At 37.0% G+C, this 26,851-nt stretch overlaps 1 protein-coding gene across 2 annotated transcripts in view; it reads right to left on the bottom strand.

The window, feature by feature from the left end:
* LOC124171063 (ubiquitin carboxyl-terminal hydrolase calypso) overlaps window positions 1-26,851 on the bottom strand; it is a 53,956-nt gene that overhangs the window by 8,922 nt on the left and 18,183 nt on the right. For both annotated transcript variants that reach the window (XM_046550211.1, XM_046550212.1), the window contains exon 7: window positions 18,393-18,571. In XM_046550211.1, the coding sequence (XP_046406167.1) occupies window positions 18,393-18,571 (179 nt within the window). The remainder of the gene's footprint in view (window positions 1-18,392; window positions 18,572-26,851) is intronic.

Here is a 26,851-nt window from a genome sequence, read left to right as displayed (position 1 = left end):
AGTAATGAAATGCAAGAGTTGTTCCTAATTGTTAAAATAAAAAAATATTTCACTTTTAGGTTTTGGTTTTAGCCTCAAATTAGCATCAACCTCATAACTACAATAGCCTGAAAAGGAGACAGGAGAAATTCTATAATGGTCCTTATCTTTTTCGTAACATGATCTTGAGGAATGATTAATGTTACGAAGAAAAATATGTAAAGTATTTGCTAGCCTCAGTGGCGATGGGGTTAAGTTCTTGCCTGCCAAACCAGAGGTCTTGGGCTTGAGTCTTAAGCTTGGGCTTGCCCAGGTAAAACCTACCCATCCTGGGCAAGGGTATTTTAGAATGTGTTGTCCAAATATGTGTATGTATTAGAATGACCGTAATTGGGGCACCTATGATCATTACATACATTATTTTTCTACTATCTAAAAACTACTTCAAAGTCGCTTCACATAAAATAGTTTCCAAAAACAATAATTTTGCAGCACTTGACACATTGATACGAGTACACAAATTATGAATTCCAGTTAGAGGATTTTTTTGCCAAATTGTAAGAATAACCACTGTTTCTACAACTCTATCAGATATAAAAACATTGGCAGAGTGCAGAGCAATACAGAATGAAAACACACATATATTGTACCAATATATATCCAACAAGTCTAAGTCAGCCAAAAACACATATGAGAAAAGTGCAGTCCTTCAAATTTTCCTCCTACTTTTTGGTAAACTAAGATACATGATATAACAAGAATTCACTCAGAACTGATTGATAAAAGCCTATCCCAAAGCAAACACGATAAAGAGAGATTACCAAAAATACTAAACTAGGGCCACGTTTTGAACCCAGAACCTCAGCGTAGAAATCCAGCAGAGTCGTAGCAAAAAGTCCACTTCATCAGTACACACTACTTGATTGCTGTTGACTTTCAGAATTCCTTTGACTCAAAATGCAGAAGAGCCCAGATGTACAGTTAGGTGAGGACAGAGGGGGTGCTAATAAGGCGATAAGTGGAAGCTAAAACACACATGACCGGACACTCCAGCTACTACATCCTGGTCAGTTATTTAAGTGTCGTGAGCAATATGAGTAGCACAAGGAGCTTATTCTATGCTCTCCTCATTTCACTTGTATTATCAAGCCATCAAAGCAAGGAAAATGGTAAGTAAGAGATAAGCAACATTTCACCAGTCATGAATTGATATTTCACAAAAAAAGAGCTCCTATGTGTTTTGTATTGCATGAAAAAATTTGAGCAAATTGAAGCTAATAGACTGATCTCAAGCAGTGAAAAAAATCCAGTCATTCTTGAGCACAACACAGAAGTTTACAGGGTAAGCCATTTAAAGTATGACGTACACCAAAGCATTAAACACAGGCCAAAATGAAACAAATATTTACTCCCAACTTAATGGGTGAGTTTATCCATTGAAAAAGTACAGGAAAAAATTTTGCTTACCTAGGATTATAAAAATCAAAAGCAGATATGTTAAGTAAACTGTACTCTCACTTGGGTATAATTTTCATCAGCCTTTGATCCAGTATCAGGAATAAAGGAGCAGGGACCAAAAAATAACTGGACAAAATATTCTGTGCACCTCACTCTTATGCTTAGGCCTTTTACATTCACATCAGAGTAATCTCTATTGAATCGGTATGTCTAGGGATGTTCAATTAAATGGCTGTAGTTTACATTTTTTTAATACAACATGCTTTCTAACCCCTTAGATATTAGGAAGGGTGGTTTGAATAAGTGAGGGTAGTGCTTGTTCCAGAATTAGCTGCAGACATATGAATATCATACACTTGTAGTGTAACGAGGCCAATTCTTTTCCATGCATACTTCACACTTCAAGGATTTTATTTGGGGGTGTTCGAAGGCTTCATCTGGGATTAGAAACTGGGATCCTTTCATTGGCAACCAAGAGCTCTTCCCATTAGGTTAGCACCATCATGTTGGGTTTACACAAGATATTTTAAGGAATACTAAAATTAAATTAAAGGATATTCTACACTTGAGTTTCAAAATGAAAATTTGGAGAGTATCAGCTAATGCAAGTGCAAAATGATGAAGGACGAATATTAAGCCTGCTCAGGAAATGGGAGCCTCATGGAAGGCTAGAGATTGTTCAGATGAAATTATTTTCCTTGGTCTGTTCTCAAAAACTCTAACAAATATGTAGTGAAATTCACATGCCAGGGTTCCCACTCTACCTGAACAATGAAATTCACGGCTTTTTCCAGGTTTTCACGGTTATTTTTCACGTTTTCACGGTTTTTTTTAAGGTTTTCACGGTCTCAATTTTGCTAAATTCACGGTCCGTTAATAAGCCAACAATAAGAAAATCACTGGCCGTATATCAACAGAAAATTAACGTACGCGAAAAACGCCGTGAATGTTAACGCCGCAATGAAAAGTGATATCTGTTATGACGTGATCTATCGTTTGCAAAATTCAGGGCCGACTAAAGGACCAGCCCAACCGCGCTCTTGCCCGGACGCCGAATACCCTTCGGACCTTCTTCCGTCCGGACACTCGAGGTCCTTCTTTAATTCCTCGCTGAGAGATTGTTTTTTGCGCACGTTGTTATTACTGCACAGTAACCGAATTTCCCCCACCCCAATATTTCTTATTTAACGGAAAATATTTTATTTAAATTGTTTATAAAATATAATAAATTGATTCTTTCTTATTCAGCGGAAAATATTTTATGAAAATTGTTAATAGAACATAATAAATCGAAAAACAATTTCATACACCGTATTAGCACGAATCTAAGACGAACACGATTCTAAGACTACCCTCCTTTTTTGGAACTCCACTAGGGGACAATTTTTCTTTATTAATAACGATACGATTATAAAATGAATGCGGAAAAACGATCAATGCTTAATTTTTTTGCTAGATTTCCTATGTCCCAGGAAACGCAGGATTTTGGCGAGTAATTAAGAAATTCATTAAAGGTTTCAAAACAATATTTTAGATAATAACAGGAATAGTAGTACTTTATCAAGATACATACGTCATATTGTTGATTCGACCCATGTCTCTTTCAAAATTCTGAATGTTTGCTCTCCACTCGGCATTTACACTGCTATTATGGATTTCAGTCAGATGTAAAAATTCTTATCCATCAAACACCATTTCCAGTACACGTATTCACGAGAGCAATGTGCATGTTGTGCCTAAAACAACCGCATTCGCCGGTGCAGTGACTGGTTGTGAGATGGATCACGAAGGCCAAAAATAGTCAATTTCTTGAATTGTTCCTGTCTAATGAATATATTTTTAATACAATTGAGGTAGTGTGTAAAGCGTGAACAATGTTGCGTTAATCGTCAGCGGCACGCCCACCTGGATCTTTGCCTTCATATCTCTACTTGTTTTCTCCAGGTAGCTCACTCTACCCCCACCCCTACCGTCATGTGCTAGCGGACAACCCAAGGCGCTCTGCAATATTCACGCGCATCTAGCCCGGATTCTTTTCTTCATGTTCAATTATTTTCAGTCCATCTCTTAAAGTTCTCAATAGTTTCTTCGGAGGGGCCATGGTCGGAAGACGACTAAAATTAAACTAGTGAAAATGACTTTATTAAACCCACATGGAAAACACTCGGTGGTTCGAAGTCCAGCCACCCCGGAAAGTAGGGAACCACTCGTACGAGGTGAAGTTCGGAACTGATGCTATCGCGTACGGAGGTACGCAGAGCACACTGCAGAGGGCGAAGCGTGACCATAGGACTGCGCCATGAAATTTTTTACCCTAAAGATGCCCATTCTTTTCTAATTAGCGTAGGGCCAGATGATCAGATGAATTCGGATTGTTAGTAGGGAGAAACAAAAATCCTGAGAAGATATCCCTTCGTCAGTAACTCTGATAAGTGAGACTAATAGTAGTAGTATAGCTCGTAAATTGATAACTGATAACAACCTGGTATCATGTTTTCGGAACAAAATGCCGAATTAACTGCCGTAAGCTCAGCTACGAGGATATCGCGTTTCGCCAAAAATCACCATCGTATTTTTCCATCTATTTCTTTGCTTAAAATACGTCATGTGTGGTCTCGTTTTTTTTAACGTGCAAATTACTAACATTTCAATCTAATAAAAGCATAATAGCAATTACTGAATATCATTGTTAGATACCTTTTGGGCTAATAGGTGATTCATGCAGCAGTTGACCTCCATAAACTGGGAACTTCGAAGCAGTTAGGCTGAAAAAGGTCAGTTGGTGAGAAGAGGGGGGAGCGCGAAACACGTTTCTATTGTTCTCGTGTAACTCGATATTTTTTTCGAAGCTAAGGTCTTCTTAATAAGATCCCTGCGCGAGCTGGGACCTGTTTTTATTTTGAAGAAGAGGAAAGCGTCAGAAGAGGGGAGGCGAATGGTGAATGGAGGGGGATAAAGGTTCTTGGGAAATGCGCTAATGTTACTTTCCCACGGCACTGAGCTTCTCCCAATGGTAGTTCCATCTCTTGGAGAGGATTCCAACTACGTGCTTGTCGTTATTAGCCATAAATGACACATTGTATTTATTTCGTCTCATTTTCGTCAAACGATGGATGCGGGAAAATTCTGCGTCGGAACCGCGATCTTCAAACGATCAATGCGAGAAACGATACTTCGGGGAACGATAGATGCGGGAAAAAATTAAATTGTCTATAAGGAACTTTATTTGGGACCAGAAACGGCGAACGATCAATGCGGGAACGATAGATCGAGGTTCCACCGTAAAACTTTCTTTTGAAAGCGGCAGTGTAATGACTTCTTTTCTCTGCTATTGTAATACTCTGAAACCAAAACTGAATCGATCTCTCTAATCAGAGGCAAATCATGTTCCCTTCTTACCGTTGCTCTGGGAAAAATGGAACGACTATGTAGCATAATTAATCGTAGAGGGCGTAACTTGGTGGAAATCCATAATATCACGAATACAAGGATCAAGGAAATAGCAAAGTTCTTGATCCTTGTATTCGTGAGACTATGTAGCAGTTTATATCGCGACGGCATTGAGGCTTTAACGACACAAACAAACAGCATTACCTTAGATAGCACAAAGCGGAGGAACTGGATCACCACCGACAGTAAATAACTCCACACAAACTTTCCGGTTGCGACGTAAAACTGGCAAGTTCCAGGTCAACGCATGCGACAATCGTGTAATGCTGTGTTGCCATAAGCGGAAATCTTCTCTCGTTTTCAGGGCCGCAATGCGCGAGAATTAGTAACGTCACGCCGAAAGCTCGCTGTCACCCTGTTCAAACGCAGGGAGCGTAGTGTCCACAGCGCATGGCAGGTTGTCAAGGCTAGCGGTCTTCCAGTCATAGGATTGAGGGTGTTGAATAAACGTTAAAATTTTTCGACACAATGGCCATCTAGATTTAGTTTCAAAAGTGGTCGCAGCAGCCAGTGGGAAGGCTAATTGGGTGGAAGGGGGACTAAGCAGTGACCGAGGGAGGGGAAACCAAGCCATTTGAGGAAAGTAAACAACCTGATGAGAAGTGGTGTCATATTTCAGGAGGGGGAGAGAAAAGGCCTGCGCTGGGGAAAGATGTTTTTTTCTTCAGGCAACATTCGTTCCCACGCTTTTCTGACCCATGCGACCGCATGCGACAATGCTCGCCACAATGAATAGAAGTGCGCTAGCTACGAACGAAGATGAAAATTTCTGGGAAGTTATTATTATCAAGATTGAGATATTTTTAAGGTTTTAAGACGAAATTCACGGCTATTTCCCGGTTTTTTCACGGTAGAGGAAATTCACGGCTAATTCACGGTTTTAAGGTTTTCACGGTTGAGTGGGAACCCTGCATGCATGGCTCTCCAACGCAAGTTTTTATTTTACCAGCTCAACAAAGAAATGTTTTAAGATAGAGGATATCTTAAAAGCCACTGGTCTATAAGCTAATTCATGCCACCTAAGTGCCTCGGTAAGTAGTGAAAACTGGACAGAGGTTTCTCACCTGACTTTCTCGCACTTGCCATTTGTGATTTATTTTTGTCACCTTGGATGAAAAGGTAGCTAAATGGGAAAGGTCAGGAAAGAATTTTAGAGGTGAAAACAGAGTTGAAGGTGGTGTTCTAAGCATCACAAAAAAGCATTAAAGGTATTTTGAGCCTTGAAAAATGTTTGAATGAATTCATTGGTGTCGATGAAGAATACTTTGAAGGTCTCATGCACTTGTAAAGCATAATTTTTTACCCTTAGCTTGCAGGAACGTTTTTATACATTTGACCATTGCTTGACTACCTACAGCAGTTTCTTAAAATTTTTATTGCCACCCACATATCTTGCACAGGGGGATTTTCCCTCACCATAAGGATCGCTAAGGGTCTTATCTAGCCCTGGCCAGCCCTCACGGCAGGGATTTCCTATCGTAATGCCCATTTTGTATTTTTGCCTTCCCAATCCACGCAGTGCTTTCTTTAGAGTGTATAAATGTTCCTACAATAAGTACAGCCGACTCCTGATTATCGGGGTGCGGTATACCCGTGTTGAGGATTATCCTCGCTCAATATTGTCCGCGATCTTTACAAAAAATAAAATCGAATGCAAAATCATCGGAATTACTGCATTAATGCTAGGATATACCGGCTTATTATTTCCGTTAGAATCTCCTTTGTTAAATGGAAGCGATCGCGCGCTACCTGCATTCACAGGAGCACCGTGTTCCTGTTTTCCAAGCCTCGCAGTGCGATGGCGCTCCGTGATCACCCTAGTTGTTTACATTCCCTATCACATTTATCAAAACTCTCAAATAGATCCTAAAAAGACAATTTCTAAATACAAAACAAAATTGGCCCAATAGGATCTGGGAAGTCTCATTTTTATCAAACTCAGTTAACCTAAATGCAAAAATTCTTAACCACTGTATTTCAATGCATGCTATTGAGGCCATTTTACACGGTGCATGTTATTGCACAATCTGACATATGTACGAAGGTATAGTCAAAATTGCATTGTGTAGAGCAGTGAATCGCTAGAATGCATGTGAGAATGCAATGATGCGAGACGTCAAAATCTATCTACTAAATCTTGGTCTAATTCAGAGCTTTCATTCTCACAATTTAAAAAAAAATTACACTCCTAACTTGCACAATGACATGCCCTGAGTAAAACGGCCGTTAGAATGAAAGTGATTTCATTAGCAATAAAAAATTACATTCTTTCATACAAATGATTTATGTGCAATTAATGTTTCATTTTCTAGGGAAATTTTGTCCAAGCCACAGAGTAAAGCATCCCACAAATTGTCAATTATTTTTTTACTGCGTCAACATCACAAAACCGCAATTGACACATGTCTGGATACCTGGGAAGTGCCAACTAGGTCTGGTGAGTTTTTCAAAACTATTTATAACTTATATTTAGGCATATATTGATTAATACCACTCATATTGAAAATCCAAACGCATCACATTATGAATCATAATTAGAGATGGGTCGAATAGCATTTTTCTTGAATTTGAATATCGAATACAAATGCTTAAATTGTTTTCCGAATATCTCACTCAAATATCGAATACTTCATCACTGAATACAGAACATGAATTTTTTCACCAATTTTAAGCACAAATGAAAATTACAATTAAAAAAACTGCTGAACACTTTGCAAGTCAATGTACTTCAACACGACTCCTAAATCCTGATAAGCAACTATCAGCCACAATTACATAAAACTTGCGCCCATGGAGATCCACAATTCTTTTATTCATTATATGCATATTGAAGGCTTTATTATCAGTAATGCTTTATTGCGTTCATTGCAAAGCTTAAATTAAATAAAGAATTGAAAATTACTTTGAAATTAGAATACGAAAAATGTAAATTTCATCATGCACAGGGAGTCAGGGAAAAGGAACAGCCATCTAGCGTGCATTAGAACGCAGGTGTACATTCTTCTCAGTGTTGTTCTCGTGGAGTCATGGGCATTTTACATATTTTAGCACCTACTTGATAATTTTTTGTAAAAATATTATTAAAGAATTGAACCAACCAAATGTGTAAACTTTCATGTAAGACCCAACCATTTTCTATGGATTTGAAGAGAATCACAAACAATCTCCGCTATCACAGGAATAGAAGGATAAAAAACTTAGCTATTTCCACATGGTAATTTATTGAGACCCAATAGCAAAGAGACCAAACAGAAATAGCAAAGTTGTTGATCCTTCTATTCCTAGGATTATGGATTTCCACCAAGTTACGCCGGCTACTATTAATTATGTTAATTAGATCTCTGCTGTGTATTTGAAATTTGAACAACTGATAACTTTGTGTCATCGAATACTGAATAGTGTAAAAAGCTCATTATTTGAGGTATTCAATAATTCAACTATTCGAAGGTCCCATCACTACTCATAATCAAACCATGGCAATTACAGCTCCAGAAAAAATATGACAACCATAATAAAAGTTAAAACTCCAAGGTAGTAGTTCAAGTTCAAAGAGAATCATTCTTGTACTTCGACACAGAGAGGACCCAGAAACATTCTAATACTCATAATATAGGTCAGCTTAAGGATTTAGTTACCAAATTATCAACTAATTAATTTTAAAAAAATAATAGCTTTGAATTTCCCATATCTTTAATTCTTTCAACTCCAGGTTTCACTAACAGGGTTCCCACTCTAACTACATGATAAAATTCACGGTTTTTTCAAGGTTTTAACGGTCTAAATGTCATCAAATTCATGGTTTGTAGATAAGGCATTTTAAGCAGAAATATTGATCACATAACTATTATCGGCCACACGTTAACTCAAAAAGTAACAAACACAACAGATGCTTTTAATGCAAAAGCGGAAATGAAATTGCTATCTCTTATGTTGTCACCTATAGTTAGCAAAATTCAGGTCCAGCTAAAGGGTGAGTGTGGGAAAATGGAGAGAGCAGGTTGGCAGGGAAGTGAAGAAGTGCCTGATTTTTTTGCCAGAGTTAATGTCTTCCAATCGCACGCTTAAGGTCAATGTGCTGTCATCGCACACGGACCAATTAATAATTGCGCTTCGAATACGCGTGCGCAGATAAATGCGTGGACAGTGTCTGCACGTGACTCGGCCTTGAAACATGATCAAAATATCGATTTTCTTTTAATCTGTCTATCTTAGTTCTACAGTCAAGTTCGAGAGATTTCTAAGGTTTTATGACGAAAGTCACGGCTATTTCCTGGTTTTTTCACGGTAGACAAAATTCATGTCTTATTCACCGTTTTCAGGTTTTCACGGTTGAGTTCAGTCTTTCTTCTAATTCTACCAATATCATTTCTCTTTCAAAGAAGGTATGCACATATGGTGGACTCTCAGTGGATGCACATACAGTCAATACAAACAATGTTATTATGAAGTTATTGTTTTTACGAAGTAAATCATAGGTCCTGATGAAAAGGCTAATCTGATCTACAGTAAAAGAAACATTATTACGAAATTTTCGCTATTACAAAATTACTAAGTTCAGTCTCAGTCCTGGTGGTTATAAAATGAACTTTACTACGAAGTTCCACGGGTAAAATATGGCATTTAGGTGAATATACACTACACTGCACCAAGTTCAAGTTTTCCTCATGCACTATGCCCAAGACCGTCAATTATGGCTCTTTCTTCACAAGGATATACTTCAGTATGCACAAAGCGTCATATAATAAGCTTAAATGCTGTGGAATCATGGTGACTCACTCATTACCGCTCCTAAACGGGCCGTACAGTAAGTCCTTTTTCACGAAAATTTGATTAATGAACTCTTTAGAGGTACGAATTTTTAAAGGATTAAGGGGTGCTCAAAATTTCAAATTTGGCACCTTAAGAGTTGGTCGATGCGATGCTGAGTGGTGTAAATTAACTCATACTTCGAGTACAGTCTGAACAAAGTATCAATAAATCCATTGTGAAGTCAGGAACTCCAAATGTTCAGCATTTTGCCCTTTCTTCCTTCCTGTGGACAGCAAATTCATTTCGGCTCCAGCCACGTCACCCAAGAAGGTAGATCAGTTAGTCACAATCGTGAGTAAACGCTTGTCACGCAATGTTGCATTCTGCAGGATACCACACTTTTCAATGCTTTGCATAGGTTTATCAACTTACGAACAAGGTATCGGAACGCATCTTGTTCGTATAGCGAGGATTTACTGCATTTGTTCAGAATTTAATTGCGTGCATCATCAACATGCTAGTATCAAAGTGACTCTTTACTAATGAACTTTAGTATGAGTCATAGTAACCCTTGCAACTCCTCTGAATAACCTGACATTCATTAGTTAGAAGTTCACTTAAATTTACATTGCATTACATTTTAAAATTTAAATAAAATAATGATAAGCAATTTCAAATATTTCAAGTGAATTTGAAAAACATACACACAGTGTATTGAATATTAATTGATAGATAACTTCAAATGCAGGCTTTTGCAGCGAGATTCGTTGATATCAAAGGCTTTAAGGAGCAGCTGCATATTGCGCTTTCTCATGCAAGCAACCTGCAATGGCCACGAAAGCTCGTATTACAAAGTACAATATGCAGCTGGTCCCATAAGCCTTTGATACCAGAGAGATAACTCCACTTCAAAATAATTTTTGACCAAATTCACCACTCTTCGGTTTATTCAAACCTGCCTGAATGATGGCAGTTTGATAAAAAAGGATTACATACTAAGAAAAAAATTCACCCACTCTGGGAAAACTCTGGGATTGATACTCAAGAATTTTTTCTCACTGCAATCACAGCAAGAATTCATCATTGTTTGACAGCAACTGGTCGGGTTGGATTTGGCTAAAACAGTAATTTCTCCTAAATATTTCCATCCAATAATCCTTCTACTCATTTTGTTTGGACTATTGAGCAGTCATTAATCCTCTTCGTGTATCAAGCCAATATATAAGCTTTCAATTCTTGGGCTAAAAATGCATGGAGTCAATAAATCAACTCACTTACATACTACATATAGTTTAACTGCATAACATACCAAGAGTGGTACAGAAAAATATTTTCTCCTTAAGAAATAACTGTGTCTAGGATTGTCATTTTATTTTTCAGGTTTTTGAACCTGTTTTAGGCATGTGTGTTATACCAGAAGAACAGAAAGCCTGTCAAGGAGAATCTGACATGACAATTACAACAGATATGGTACAAGACCTGGTAAAAAATAAGCAACCACTGCTCGCAGAAGGACCTTATCTTGAATTTGAGACAGCCCTGGAGAAAAGTACAGAACATCAACCACCACCACCAGCTTCCAGCCATGTTGAAGATCTTTTTGATCACAGATTTGACACAAACTCTAGGTTTCCTAGCATACAAGAATATAACAAGTACAATTCATACCCACCAATTCAACCTAGTGATGATTGGAACCCAAATAAGAGAATCAATGATAAAGAGCTAGAGAGAATTCCACCACTCAGAGATGCCGATTCAATGAGCTATAAAACAAAAGGAGGGAGTGCAGAGAATTTAAACCCAATTTATTCCTCGAAACATTCCACACCCTTTGACACAAATGAAAAAGCAACAAGGCCTTCTTATCTAAAACAACCCATATATCAGCCAAACTTGGATGCTTATAATATAGGAAATAGCAAGCATCCTGCACAAAATGCATATTATATGAACTTACAACAGTCACAATATAAAGCAGAGAAAACTAGCAATGAGAATGCAAAGGAAGAAACTGACAACCAACAAGACAATCACAAAAAACTTGAAATAAAAAATCAATATGGAATGAATGAGGCACATAAAAACATGCCCATTTATCAAAGGGATACTCTGAGTCAGACAGAAGTTGGAATCTCCGAGGAAAGCATTACACAAAGTACAATCCCAGGGGTACGCATTAAACAATCACAAACACAGCAATATCCATCACCATTAGGGAAGATTTCAAACCGAGATAGTAGTGTAGAATGCAAACATAGGGCTCGACAACCTCATGAATCGGACTGCACAAAATACTACACTTGCAATCCAAAAGGAAACTTGACTTCCTATAATTGCCCTTACCAAACAGCATTCAATGCGTACACTCAAAAATGTGACAGTAAAGTATATAATGACTGCTTGAAGCAAATGGAATTGGGGACAAGAATAGATGTACATTTTCCTCCTCAAGATGATATAGACTACACAATTCCAGAACAAACAAACTTAGAGCAAAAATCTGAAACCAGTCAAGAAATATTCAAATGTGAGAGGGAAGGGAAATTTCAAGATACCAATTCAATACATCACTATTTTATGTGTTCCTTGGATCAGGGTACAAAAGTATTGACTCAACACAGGCTTTTGTGCCCTACGAAACTTTTGTTTTGTCCTGAAAAAAAGATTTGTACATATGCTGAGGAATGCTATCAATAAAACATGTATTCTACATAAATGTCTTTGAGTGGGTGTTGAGGTTTTAGATGTGACCTCATTGGGTGGATTACTTCATTAGACCTATTTTATCACAGCATAGCTCTTCAAATAATAGGCATATAATGTATAATGCAGCCAAAACGTTTTAGACTTGAGTACAACTCCGTTTGGAGCAGTACAAATGCAGTCTTTTAGGAAAGGTGATCCAGGGTTTGTATGCTTTTCGAATTTAAAATTTACTAGATAACTCTTTCTTTTGTCTTCTCTCTAAGGTTGTTATAATTTTGAGACAGATTATAGGTAAGATAATTCTCTACACAGGTAAAACGATTCTGTTACTTTGATAAATTTCTACTCCACCACTTAAACCCGTTTTCAAAACTGTCAAAATTTTTCACGAAACCAATACCAACAGCAATTTGGAAAATCATGGTGGTGAGGATTGCATTCTCATTTCTGGAGTCAGATGTACGTATTTGTCAGAATACAGACCCTCCATTTTCGACTAAATGTCAGTCACAATGAGGAAGAGAGGTTATCATGGGCAATTCAAATACCAATGCTGCTGGTAGATAGTAGGGATTTAAAAAATATTACTTCAATTCAACTGCTTCAATTTTTTACAGGCCTTTCCAGTTTTTCACTGAAATTTCTCTGACTTTTTATGGTCTTCAAAAATTTTCTGACATTTCTTGGTTTTCCCAGTTTTTAAGATGTGTATAAACTAGTGAATGTAGTTATCACTTATCGGAGAAACAAGTACCCAGTAATCACTAAAATAATGCCTTAGGCAAAAGGATAAAATCCGCAATCCATGGGATTCACAAATTAAGATAAAAGAAAAACTTAAATCACACAGGAATTACGTAATATAAACGAATTGGATGGTTGCCTAGCCTGGGAAAATCATGGAAAATGAACCTGGAACGATGGATGTAACAATATAGCCATAAAATTTGAGCCATCCCTCAATCTGAGGGTGCCAGTAGAGCAGCTTGGCGGATCATGTAATCCTCTGTCTCAGTGCCAGACAAGACGCCAGTCAAAAGGGGCCTATGATACCTGGGGGCATATGGGCCCAAAGCGGCATTGTCCTGCAGTATATAAAGCGGCATAGTTCTGCGAGCATTGGGCATTACTTTTGGTGAGGCTATTATCCAGTACTCGACGCTATAAGAGCTGCTCCCAAGGGATGGACCCACAGCACCTTGAAGACCATCACCATGTCCGCAGCTAAGGTAACAATGGGCCCAAACTCCCTGTCTTCCCTTTTCTCTTGAGTCTACTCACTTTCCTTGAGCCGGTCACACTTTGGAGGGGAAACATTAGCTACCATCCCTTCTTCTTAAACCCTTGCACTGAAATGATGAGTCTAGCTCATCATGACCTTCCGATGCCAAATCAGGCAATGACGAGCTTACCTCGTCATCACATTTTCATAAATTTAGCACTATTTATGAGATTTTGAAAGTTTAACGATGTTACACCCATAAAGTACATAAAAAATTCATATTTCAAGAAATATCGTGCATTCGAAGAAAAACTAATTATTTATATGAGTAGCGATAGCTGTGTTCTCAATATATTTAACAAGGTGCTATAAAATTTGGGAAAAATAATCACTTTTTATTTCACTGTCCTACGTTGATTACCAGCAACAAAATACCATTTAGTTACTTAGATTTCCACTTAAAAAGAATAACAGAATAAGAAGATAGATGATAGGAGCTTGATATTCAGACGATTAATTAAAGTGGAAGGGGTTAATTAATTATATTTGATTTTCAATCCGTTTTCCTTTCTACCTTTTAAATGCCACTGCACTCCCTTGACCTCAATGCACAGATCAAATTTTTCAGAAGAAACTGGAGACTGCATCAGCTTGGTATAGAGGAAGCTAGTATTGATGCTAATTTCCAACCCTCTCTTCTTTCAATCGGAAGAAACCTTCCCTATCCTTCCTTACCCAATCAATGATGGTAAATATGGCCTTGCCTAACATTCCCTTGCCTAAAAAACCGACCAAACAGGACGACACTACTGTTCTAAAAAAAAGTTGAGATGATGAGGTTTGATGTGTTGTATCTTGGTAGCTAACCAATGAGTTATAATGAAATAAACTGGAAAGGAATTGTATTTTTACTTTTCATCAATTTCATCAACTAATACTTGCATTGAAAATTTTTATCCAACTTTTTCAGATAAACGGTACAGTTTTTGATGCTCGGAAAACTTTAACTCCACTTTGATTGCAATTATATCAAAAACCTCTCCATGAAAGTCATTTCAGTGGGGGATAGAACTCCATTCAATACATATCCCAGTGCAAAGCATTGCAATTATAGTATTAGTGCAAAAACTTGATGTTAAAGAAAATTTCTCTATTCACTTAACCCTTAACTACTGATGGTAGATCCCCAGGCTGGTAAATTTGTTGTTTACTTCCAGTGTGATTTGGCAACATCGCTTCGCTACTTAGTAGCTTCAAGTCTACTCCCCCCCTCCCACCAAACTGGTTTTTGTCAGACTATCTCACCCTTGTGGAGTGTAAACGTTGTGCAAAGTTATCTTGGGACTCGGTATGTCCCTGCACCACTAGTTGCATCACAGATACCTCGTTTCTTTGCATTGAAGTAATTACGATTGTGAAGTGAAGTTGTGTATATTACTTTAATTTGCATTTTGCTATAATAATTGAATTATGAGTTCCCAGGACCTGAATAAAGAGAAAATTAAATATGATTTTACGTTTTCACAAAAAAATGCAAGGGTTTTTCTAAAAATGTGAAATAAATATTAAACATTGAAACCATCAAAATCTAATAATCTTCGACTGTTGAAAACAATTTAAAATTTCAAAAATGCATGGTGGTGTTGACAAAATATAAGTAGTTATTAAGAAATTAAATAAACAATTTGGGGATCTGGTATGTCCCCACACCATTACTAATGTCTCAAAAAACCGCGCCAGTAGTTAAGGGTTAATTCAACCATTTAATAATTTAATGAAATTATTTTCATTACTCAGATAATTATAATTTTATTCATCCGATCACTGAGTAGGTCTGCAGTGAATGGGTGAAAGACTTGACTGATGGGGTTGACACTTTCCAGTCTTTTCCAGATATGTTGCTGAATACATTGAGAAAAGATAGATTTTTTTCCTTTAGTTTCCAAGTTATTTAAATATAACCATATTAGTAATGATATACAGCATTTCAAACTCAAATAGCTTCACTTTTTGTAATGACAGTAGCCAGGCATACTCTAACAAAGGACAACACGAAAGAGTTAAAAGAATTAAGCATTTGATTATTAAGACTTTTTCGTTGCCTATTTAGATATTCAGCTCTTCCATTATCACTTGCATAAGGAAAATATATTGTACAATACAACACATAGGATGAAAGTGTGTGCAAGTGACTGAATAGGAAAAATATCCCGCTCTAATTCCATTCATACAAGGGAAAAACTTCATACTAATTTGTACCAAAACTTGCACCATGTAAAAAAGTTTCTTGTACCTTCCATAACTAATTTTTAGAATGATACCATTCCAGAAATGCTACCACAAAAATACAAAAACAAGTTGGATTTCAAAATCCTCAAGACTTCCAATTTAAACCATTCCACAACCTTTAAAACGTCCATTTTTAACTTTCCTGCACAACTTTTATGTAATAACTATTCTCCAAGAGTATTATTGACATAATCAACATCCACCTAGATACAGTTAAATGTACTCTTTTGCTTTAAAATGCTTCTCAAAACGTGCTACACCCTAAGGACTTCACAGTTTTTAAACCACCCAACAAAAATTTCTGCATTATTGATACGAAATGACTTGTATGATGAATTGTACCGTATAAGCTTGTGTAAGAGGCGCACACGTGTAAGAGGCGCACCCCTATTTTGAGGATCGAAGCTATAAAGAAAAAAAAATTTGCGACATTTTTTTTATCCTATCGTGCGGTGTTGCAGACGTATGCCTGGAATTTCGACAGTTATCAAAATTTCCTCTTTCAGTACTATTTGAAAGAGGAAATTTTGATAACTGCGGCGGTAATAGCGGCATAAGAGGGAGTAGAAAGAGTTCCGATCCTCTCTTTGCATACGCCATCGCTCTACGTTGCTTGTCCTACTCACGAAAAATTTTGTTTAAAAGCTCTCGCAGGAGTATTGCAATAGAATTGCAGCCGTGGAAAATTTTAAGACAAAACACGACAGGCAAATGGCATGAGCTTTCCCAAGAGATTGAACAACAATCGGGGCAATCTCAGCGCCGTAGGATAATAACCACGTCGTAGATTTAAGGCCCCTTGCACACGCACCGATTTTGGACGGCCGGTAAAATATCGGCCGTCCACATTCCAATAGTGAACAATGGGAGAGCATTGGAGCTTGCACACGTACCGACCACACGCCGGCACCGGCAAAATGCCGGTTAGCTGCCGGCTATTGTCACTGTGGATCGCCGACGCCGGCTCAAAAACTTAGCAACGTATCGTTTGACCGGTAAAAATCCGGCGTGTGTGCAAGCATCGCTTCGCCGGTAAAATATCGGCCAATATTTTACCGGCCGTCCAAAATCGGTGTGTGTGCAAGGGGCCTAACGGAACTACACTCGGCTCTCCATCAGCTAATGCCTCTGCCGTTTTTTTCCTTTCCGAGACTCCACAGGAAAATATCAAGTTACAGGGGAACAATGGAAACGTGTTTCATCCCTACCCCATTCCGCCAACTGACCTTTTTTCGGTCTACCAGGTTCAATTCCCCGAGTTTCTGGAGGTCAAATGCTACGTGAGTCACCTTGAGCCGTGAGCTCGAAGATATTTCGATATCTTTCAGCAATTGTATGACACGCACGAGGTTCTAAAAAGAATTAGACCTAATGCGACGTATATCTTACAGCATTTAAGTTTTTTGAGCTCTAATTGATTGACACAAAGATTTATAGCTAAAATAATGCTACTAATATTCAACATAGTCCAAACAGCACAATTTCGGAAGAAACAAGCGTAGCATAAGCGCATTCAAATAAGACGAGACGGACTGGAAACTCAGGCAACGCAAACTGCGTATATCACATTGCTGCGCTTTCGCCCCTTCGCTTTAAAGGCAACGACGTCACATGCAAGATCGGACGTGTTCTTCCCTTGCTCCTTCGCTCATAGCTTTAAATACGGAGGGGAGGGAGCCCTCTTCCCCTCGACCTCTCCTTCAGCGCTCTTCACTTATAAGCATTTCCGATTTCTTCTATCCACCATTAAGTCCAACAATGAGCACACTCGTTCGAATTTTTTCCACCGCAGGTTTTGACACCAATATTTCTATATGCAGTATAAATGCCGCGGGATGCCCACTCGTGGCAATAAATTTAGCGCGCGCTCCGGAGCGTATCACCCCGCGCGATCTATTCAATGTTCACCTCAGGGGTACCGACGTGACGGCGCGATGCTTGCAAGAAATTCAAACAGGAGCATTTTAAAAATACGTCACTAAGGGAGAAACTCCCCTGCCTGCCGCTTGATTTTGACCCAGGGTTTTAGATGACTGACTCACGCTGAAAACCAAGGCCACTCAGTCCCCCTTGGACTTGCGACCGGGGAAGGGGAGGGGGAAGATAAGAAGTTTGTGTAAGAGACGCACCCCCATTTTCGGCTACAATGTCTCGGAAAAAAGGTGCGCCTCTTACACGCGCTTATACGGTAATCCACAAGAAAAATATTACATGTTACCCAAACACTGTAATACAATTAATGCTATACCAAGCTGCTACTTTAAAAGACACAACATTTATATTGTCAACAATACTCCAAGCCATTATAGAAAGCAAAATACTATTTCTAAATATTTAGTTTCGCCTCCAACAGAATTTCATGAAAAAGCATTATTCAAACTGGACAGATCATAGACAACTAAGACATCACACCATCATTACCACTGTAGAAAACCAATAAATCTAAAAAAAAACAGCCACATAAGCTAAAATGCATACAATAAGCTGCTACAGACCATCAAATATATAATATTTGAAGGAAAATATTCCCTCTTACCTTGAGTGGGTGAGTTGAAAGCAGAGCCAACCTCGGATGATGTGTCTGTGCTGGAGTTGCTGGGTGCAGGTGAAGTTTGAATAGTCAAAGGAGTAGAGTAGTCAGGGGGGCATAATGTACTCATGGATTTCTCTTCATTTTTCTCCATTTGTTGATCCTCTGAAGCAACTTCTGATGAGCTGCAAAGCCAAGTTCAACAGGAAATGAAGCCAATTTAAACAAGACGATGTAGTGACAGGTACATAGATATCCATTGTAATACACTGACAACATTGAGTATGCAGGTGACCAAAACTGATAATTCCATCCGTGGGAAGTGTATGCATAGAAATTTTTCATAGAATTGGACATTTTAAAAATGAGTTCCACACACACAACCACAATTTTAGGAGAAAGACCCAAGAAAGACCTCATTTTAATGCATTCATAAGTCCCTCGGCAAGTCATATGACATGTATCACAGCTCATGGAGTTACTGAAGATGCCTTTACTATATTTAACCTCAAGCACATACAATAAAGCCTAATGGGCCAATGCTTGGTTACTTACAAATATTTTTAACAACTTATTTATATGGATCCATGTAAATTGCACTTTGATAAAAAAGCTGCGATAAAATAATGAAATAAGAATTTAAGACTGCCACAAAATGGAATAATGCAAATATAAAACATGCTCAACAACAATGTACAATAACATAAGCCAGTATTTGTAACAAATAACAGAACACTAACAATAAGCATTTCAAAAATAGTAGCCTCATTTACCTAAATAAAAAGCATTGCTTTTTTTACAAATACATAATTTTCAACTGATCACTCACACTTTATAACACTAACTTCCCCTGACAATTAACAAAATTTTCATCTCAAATGAACATTGTACATTTATTCAATAACACTTTCCGCTATTGAATATGCTTCAGTGAAAAAAATGAGCAAAATATGAAACATATTCCAATAAGTTTTTCAATTTCAAACTACATAATTCTGAACTTTTCACGCATGTATTATTTTCCTGGGCCTCGTTTCATAAGATGGACCTCTACTCATTTATCAAGGTTAGATTGAATTTTCACAAAGTAACAGTAACCCCAATATCAAACTCTATGGGTAATCATTAAATAAGTATCTTCCAAAAATGTAATTGAATTCAAAACTTCAGTATTACCTAATGCATATACATATTGATTTAATGGCAGTTACTAACAGTTATCACCCCACTTGGACACTCCATAACCAATAACGGCCCCCAACCCAGATAAAACTCTAACAGACCTTTATAAAAATAAATTATGGGGATGACTGATTGGAAAGATAACCTAAAAACCATGTTACCACCAAAAATAAAATTACAGAATGTTTTGAACACAAAAATATGGTGAATGACCAACATGATTCCATTTATATACAGTAAAATATGAAATACAATCAACTAGAGTAATGGAAATATTCTGTGAACTGAGAGAAAAAAAAGCCACTCTCAAGAGTGATACTTTCATCTAAGTTAAAATGAAAAGCTTGCTTTAATAAAAAATATCATGGCATTATTCATTCAGACACAGGGAAACAATTAGCTGCATAAATGAATATCAGAGATTTATGTGAGTAAATACCCATCACAAGTAAAAGGTGGGCACCACTAAAAATTCATATGTATAGCCTGCTAAAGAATATCATTCTCAACTTGAGAATTAATTCAAACATTAAGAATAGATCCATCTAGAGATCCTTGAAGGTGACTAAGTCATTAGCTAAAAGACATACAAATGAACTTATGTGCCAGGATGATTATATCCTGGTCATCCTATCATAATTTCATTTTAAGCATCAAGGGACTAAATAGACTAAATATGATTTTTGAGCAAGAGAATCCATTGATTTCTATAACTTTTGATTGCAAACAGCTATTTCTTTGACTCTTTGATTTCAGCTAACAACGTTGTAAATGATAAGCCATATTACTCCCCCTAAAAACCCCATACATTTTCTTACATTAGGTACTCTTTTAGAATATGGACATGCAGAATGATTCAAAAAGAAATTATCCTTGGAATATAAGACACAATGGCATAAGTTTTCAAAATATTTTTTCCTTCTAGACTAGTTTTCTTCCAATGCAGTTCTTTTGAACCTTCTCATGGACTATGGCCGAGTTATCCTCAAGCATAGCATTTAACCGGAGGAACAAGAAAAAGGATTAAATCAAGATGTTTTGCCTTAAAAATTATGAATCACATGGTCTTGGGATATTGGCTAGAATTAAGTCCTTCTCAATGCTGGGAAGAAAAGATGTTTCATGAATACATTTATAACTATGGGAGATAATCTCTTTGGCCATAGTTTGGTGCACATCAGGAGCTAGAAAAGGGTACTGAGAGGAGAAATGAATGAGAAAAAATAGTATCAAAGATCAGGAATGTAATACACATGTTAAATAAGACCTCAAAATTCCAATATTTAGAGCCAATTGAAAATGGATGATGTGGAGTGCTGTGCCGACAAATTTTTATTTTGATGAGAGCTGTAGCTGAAAGATGTATATTAGCTCTCATATTTTTTAAAATAACAAATTTTCATTAACATTGCTTGCATTGCCTAGAGAGGAAATAGGCTCCATTAAAATATTTTACAGTTCCTGTTTCACAGTGATAGAACAAGAAAACACTTAATTGACCTTAAGTGTCTTTAGCAATGCATAGTTGTACTCCTAGAAGTGCTGATTTAATATCTATGTACATAAACCCTGAATATAAATGTAATGCAGTGAGTGGAAATTTACAGCTAAAATGGTAACAGCAACATATAATGATGTGCAGCTCTATATGTAACTAGTGAGTGTCATTCAAATGGATGTGCACTAAATAACAGAAAATTATAGTGTTCATAAGTTCTACAATGACCCAAAGTAGAATGATATAGACATTTAAGGAAAGGATAGGTTCAGTTTTCAATAGGATGAAACCATAATATTTTGAATTAGTTATAGGTAAGGAACAGTGTTTGTGCAATGGCTTCTTAGCTGGATTTCACATTTTCTGGGTTAGAAGCAGGTCAGTAGTAGAGATTTTGAACATCTCAAAACTTAAACAGATACTATGCAAAAAATAAATCACGAGGAGTCCCGCAAATGCCACATTAGATGTTAAATACTGAAATAGCATGTTAGTGGATTTCACTCAAATTACGCTGATTATAATGCAGTTTTTCCCTGTCTTTCTTAATTCATTACTAGATGTACCCTCACCAACAATCTTTACTGACATAAATGATAATTCAGTCCTCTTCTCAAACCACAGAATACTGAATCTCATAGGAGGTGGTCACATGTCAAATGTGCTCAAATACAATTTGCTGTGATATGCATGGCCATTCACACTTTGAGAATAGAAAAACATTCAGAAACTTGAAATCCTTTCTAATGAAGTTGATAGCGAGTGAATTTACTTTGTGGAAGTTATGCATAATAATAATAAAAGGTACTTCATATTTTCCACACTGGCTTAATACTCAGCAACCAGTTTTGATGTATTTTACGCAGTTGTGCTTGATAATGACGTAGAATACGTCGAAACTGGTTGTCATCAAAATCAGTGAGGAAAGTTCTAAGTGCCTTATATTGCTGCTTGAAACCAGGGATATGATGACTCTATACATTACATTTACCAAGTTTCATATAAAGTTTGGAGCCAATAAAAAAATTAATAATGGCTAAAAGGAAATATACTGCAAATATGGAGAAGTTATTCCTCCCAATAAAAATTTTGGAGGAGCAGGTCCCCATGGAAATCAGACAATGTAGCTCACTTTTTAATGGACACTGTCCAATTTGCTTTCATTCCTAATAACTCCAATCTGATTTTGAGCCCAGCACAGAATTTTAAGCAGAGGAGATGGAACTTCCTCCCTAATCTCACTCAGACAACTTAGAACGGATTTATAAAGTGTGCTCACTGTAATTTAGGGTGTTTTTCTACCCCTGATTGCAATGCCAAGTGCACCCTTTATAAAGTGGATGAACTGTATTAGTGTAAGATAAAATAAAATTGCGAGAAAGCCAACGAATTTTTTTTTAATTCTGGTAAGTTTGTCAATGAACAACTAACAAACAATTTAGCAGTGGCAAGATTCTTTTTATCCCAAAAAACTTTTATACAAAGGTGGATAGAAGCCAATAGAAAGTAAACCACATCTTTATAGACTTCCAAAGAAAAGTCTTTTCAGGGGAAGATTAGTAGGCAACAACAGCCTCCAAAATTTAAAACAGATTTTTAGCAACCACCAGATTAGGCATCGAGATATCAGAAGAGCTAATTACATGTACAGTGGAAGCCTGGTTTAACGAGTGCTCATAATCCCTCGCAAATTACTCGCAAAACTGAGTGCTCGTTGTATCCGAAGGAGTTAATAGACCCAACGAAGTCTCATAATCGTTCGTATTTACAATTTATCTTTTGTTTCCTTGGTATTTAATGAAGTTACACTGGTAGAGAGTCATTATCATGCACAATATAGTTGAGTATCAACATATTTAAAGAAAGAAATGGGGGATTTTCAATTTTGCTAAATAATAATTCCTCCAGTTTCCATGATTTAATTCCTGTTCTTGTATTTTTTGATCGCTGAAGAAAGCTGAAAACTAATGATAATGAACAAATGATCTAGTTTCACATGCGACATGGATGGAGCCGAATAAAATACACTGTCCGTGGGAAGGAAGAATGGGAGAAATATTGAACAGTGACTGACTTCACACCGGATTCAGCAATACTTTGTTCAGATTATGCCCAAAGTGCGAATTCCTCTACGCCACACTGCATTGCATCGGGCATCTTGAAAGGCACCAAATTTGAAATTTTGGGCACGCTTGAATTTTTGAATAATTGTATCTCTCAAAGTTTGTAAATCAAATGTGCGTAGGAAGAGGACAAACTGTACATCCAATTTATGAGCGGTAATGAGTGAGTCACCATGATTCCACAGGAATGAAGCGTATTACATGATATCGCATGGATACTGAAGTATCTCCTTCTGAAAAAAGAACTATAATTGACACTCTTGGGCATAGTGCACGAGGAGAACTTAAACGTAGTGCAATGATTATGACATAGCATAGTGTATATCCACCTTTAGAAAATCCATTAGTGTGTGATAAAATGCTGTTAGTCAGTGTAGAAATGCCATTGATTATCTATGGAACTCAGTAATTAAGTTCACTTTATAAGCCCTAGGACCAGAACTGATCTTCGTAAAAACGAAAATTTTGAAATAACGTTTCTTTTACTGTAGATTGAATTTGCCTTCTCATTCGAACCAACAATATGCTTAGTAAAAATGAGAAATTTGCAATAACATTGTTCATGTTAACAAGAGTCTACTGTAGACACATGAAGTAGCAGGGTATGACACTAATCACTATTTCAATTATCAACACAAAGGTGAAACTGCATTATTTTACATCCAAAGCACCCAACAAAATCGCCATTTTGGCTTTCTCCTCACTCTCAAGTTTGTCATGAGGCTCGTTTGAGTGCCATTTGAGGAATAATCCACAGCTGAAATCAATGCTAGCATCAAAAAGATGAAATGAATAAAAGAAGAAATAAAGACACTTCAATTTGATGCAAGTACCTAATTTTAAAATCAAAAGTGCAGTCGTTGAGATATTAGCAAGAGTAGTCTGAGGAGTAAAGTAATAGCATACACTTTTCTCTAGCAAAATCAGTAAACTGCTAAATTCTTTCTGATACAAATTTAGTCATAACACTAAGATCGGAATGGAGGTTATGAAAGTCTAATATCTACAATAAATCAATAAGAATAAATCTAATAGCTAACTCTCCCTCAGTCATTCTCTTATTGAAGTAATTCATATTAAAAAAAGCAAAAGATGTCCAGTTTGTAATGTGAAGGGTTCAAAAGTAAGGAGTAGTACACATCCAGTCAAACTATGACGGATAAGTAAGTCAGGGTGTTACTTAAGCCCTTGTTTCTATGAATCTTAGGAGTACATACAGTAGAGTCCCGTTTTATGAAGTTCACGGGACCAAAAAACCAGAGGTTCGCAATAACGAAGTTCGTAAGAACATTTCTTTCAGAATTTAAATTGAGGAAAGATGGATCTGACATGACGATAGCTTCTAATAATTCATACAAAAGGAACTTTTTTCTTGCACCGCACCGGCCAACTCTAAAGCTGATAAATTTGAAATTTAGGGCTCCCTTGAATTCTGCCAATGCTCATATCCCCCAAAGTTCGTAAATAGAATGTTCATAGGAAGTGGACTTCCTGTACGGCCAATTTTCAAGCGGTAATGAGTTGGTCACTTGAATACCATCTCTTATCTGTTGAACTTCGTATTAAAGTTCTTTCTGTAACCAGGCATTAATTGTGCTCTTCCGAATTTTTTGCTACTAAGTAGGTATATTTTTCACAAAATAATACCTTAAAATATTATCGTTTCAGTTTGAAGTCATCTGCTTGAGCTAGGGAAACACTTTTCGATTGCCTAGCTCTTGCCCTCTGAATTCATATCAGTTTATTGTCGTCTTCCCATTTTCATGACCATCCTGCACCTACAACATTCATGTGTGAAACACAAACTCCTTGGCTACTGCATGATGCAATCTAGGGTTGATAACTTCCCTAATACAGTAATTCCTCGACATACGAACAAGATGCGTTCCAAGACCTTGTTCGTAAATTGATAAACCTATGCAAGGCATCAAAATGAGTGGTTATCCTGCAGAACGCAACACTGCATTACAAGTTTGCGTTAATTCATGACTGCAACAAACTGATCTAGCATGTGTGACACAGCTGGAATCGAAAAATATTCGCTGTCCACAGGAAGGAAGGATGGGCAAAACACTTAACATTCCCTGACTTCAAAATGGAATAACTGATACTTTGTTCAGACTGTGCCTGAAGGGCAAGTTCCTCTGCCCCGCACTGCATTTCACCGGCCAACTCTAAAGCTGATAAATTTGAAATTTAGGGCTCGCGTAAATTCTTCCAATGCTCATATCCCTGACAGTTTGTAAATAGAATATTCATAGGAAATGGACTTACTGTACGGCCAATTTTCAAGCGGTAATGAGTGGGTTACTTGAATACCGTTTCACTGTTCCTTATTCATTGAACTTTGTATTAAAGCTCTTTCTGAAACCACTGGGACCGGGACTGAGGTTCGTAACTTTGTAATGATGAAAATTTCATAATAAGGAAAATTTGAAAATAAAGCTCCTTTTACAAAAGATTGGATTAGCCTTTTCCTTGGGACCAACAATTTACTTCATACAAATGAACACTTCGTACTAAGGTTGTTCATATTAACGAGAGTCTACTGTAATTATTAAATATTAAAACTTAATAATATATAAACTGGGAGGCAGAAAACATAGGATTTAAATAAAACATATCCTAAGGGGAATGGTGCACCAAGGGGCTATGTATTTAAATACAAAATGGGATGAAGTGCTAAGCTGCTCATTCAAATGTACTAGTCGTGCAGAAGGTAGGCGTACAAATTTAGACAAATGATCATTGGGAGGGAAATCCACAGGGCTAAAGCCCACCAACACCAAGGCAAAACACCCTGATTGGAGGGAATAAGCAAACCACAGAGCACATGAGGATAGACATCTACTATTCAATACACACATGCCATATGTTCAATTATCAGCATTTAATAGGATTGTATGTTTTGAGTTTGACTTTACTGATAACATATCTATGTAACTTAAAACAAAATTTAAACCAAGACGGTTAAGGGATAAGATAATCAACAAATTTGATGATGAAAGCTATCTGAATGAAATATATTACAAAAAATGCTGATCTCCATGGAAAATAAACTTATATAATAATGACTGACTTAACCATTAATTACCTTTAAAGTAGGACAGCATAAAAGTTTGAATTTCTGTATTATTAAGAATTGTTTTTGCAGGAGGAAATGAAAGGAACTGAAAGAAGGCAGCACATAGTAAGGAAATGCATGTTTTCTAAAAGGGCAATTATTTTGGAAAAGATATCACTCATGAACATCATTATTACTTTCCAAGAATTAAATAAGAATGCAAAAGATGAAGTGCTCACAAGAAAAATTGAGTCCTAGACCGATTCTAAAAATATAAAATCACGAATGACGAAGCAAAATACTGAATTTGAATATGAGAAATTTAGTCACGTGGTCCTGTGTCCCGTGTATGAATGACAAATCTAATCAGTTTTGGTCCGAGCTTGTTCAAAAGACTTAGTGAGAGGCAAATCATATAAAACCCACAATTGTCCCCAAATTTGTCACAAATTGCCAAAATTATTAAGTGTGACTATCTATTAAGGATGAGTCAGTTCTTAAATTTTTTTGGTTCTCGATACTAGGTTCTAAGGATGAACTCTTACTATCTGAATTAATAGCAAATTTAAATGAACAACCACAAGAAGTGAATGAAAAT

This window comes from Ischnura elegans, chromosome X (genome assembly GCF_921293095.1).
Source record: "Ischnura elegans chromosome X, ioIscEleg1.1, whole genome shotgun sequence".
In the NCBI taxonomy this organism is placed as follows: Eukaryota; Metazoa; Arthropoda; class Insecta; order Odonata; family Coenagrionidae; genus Ischnura; species Ischnura elegans.
Note: the sequence above shows the minus strand (reverse complement) of the source record. Positions and strands in the feature narration are given on the sequence as shown.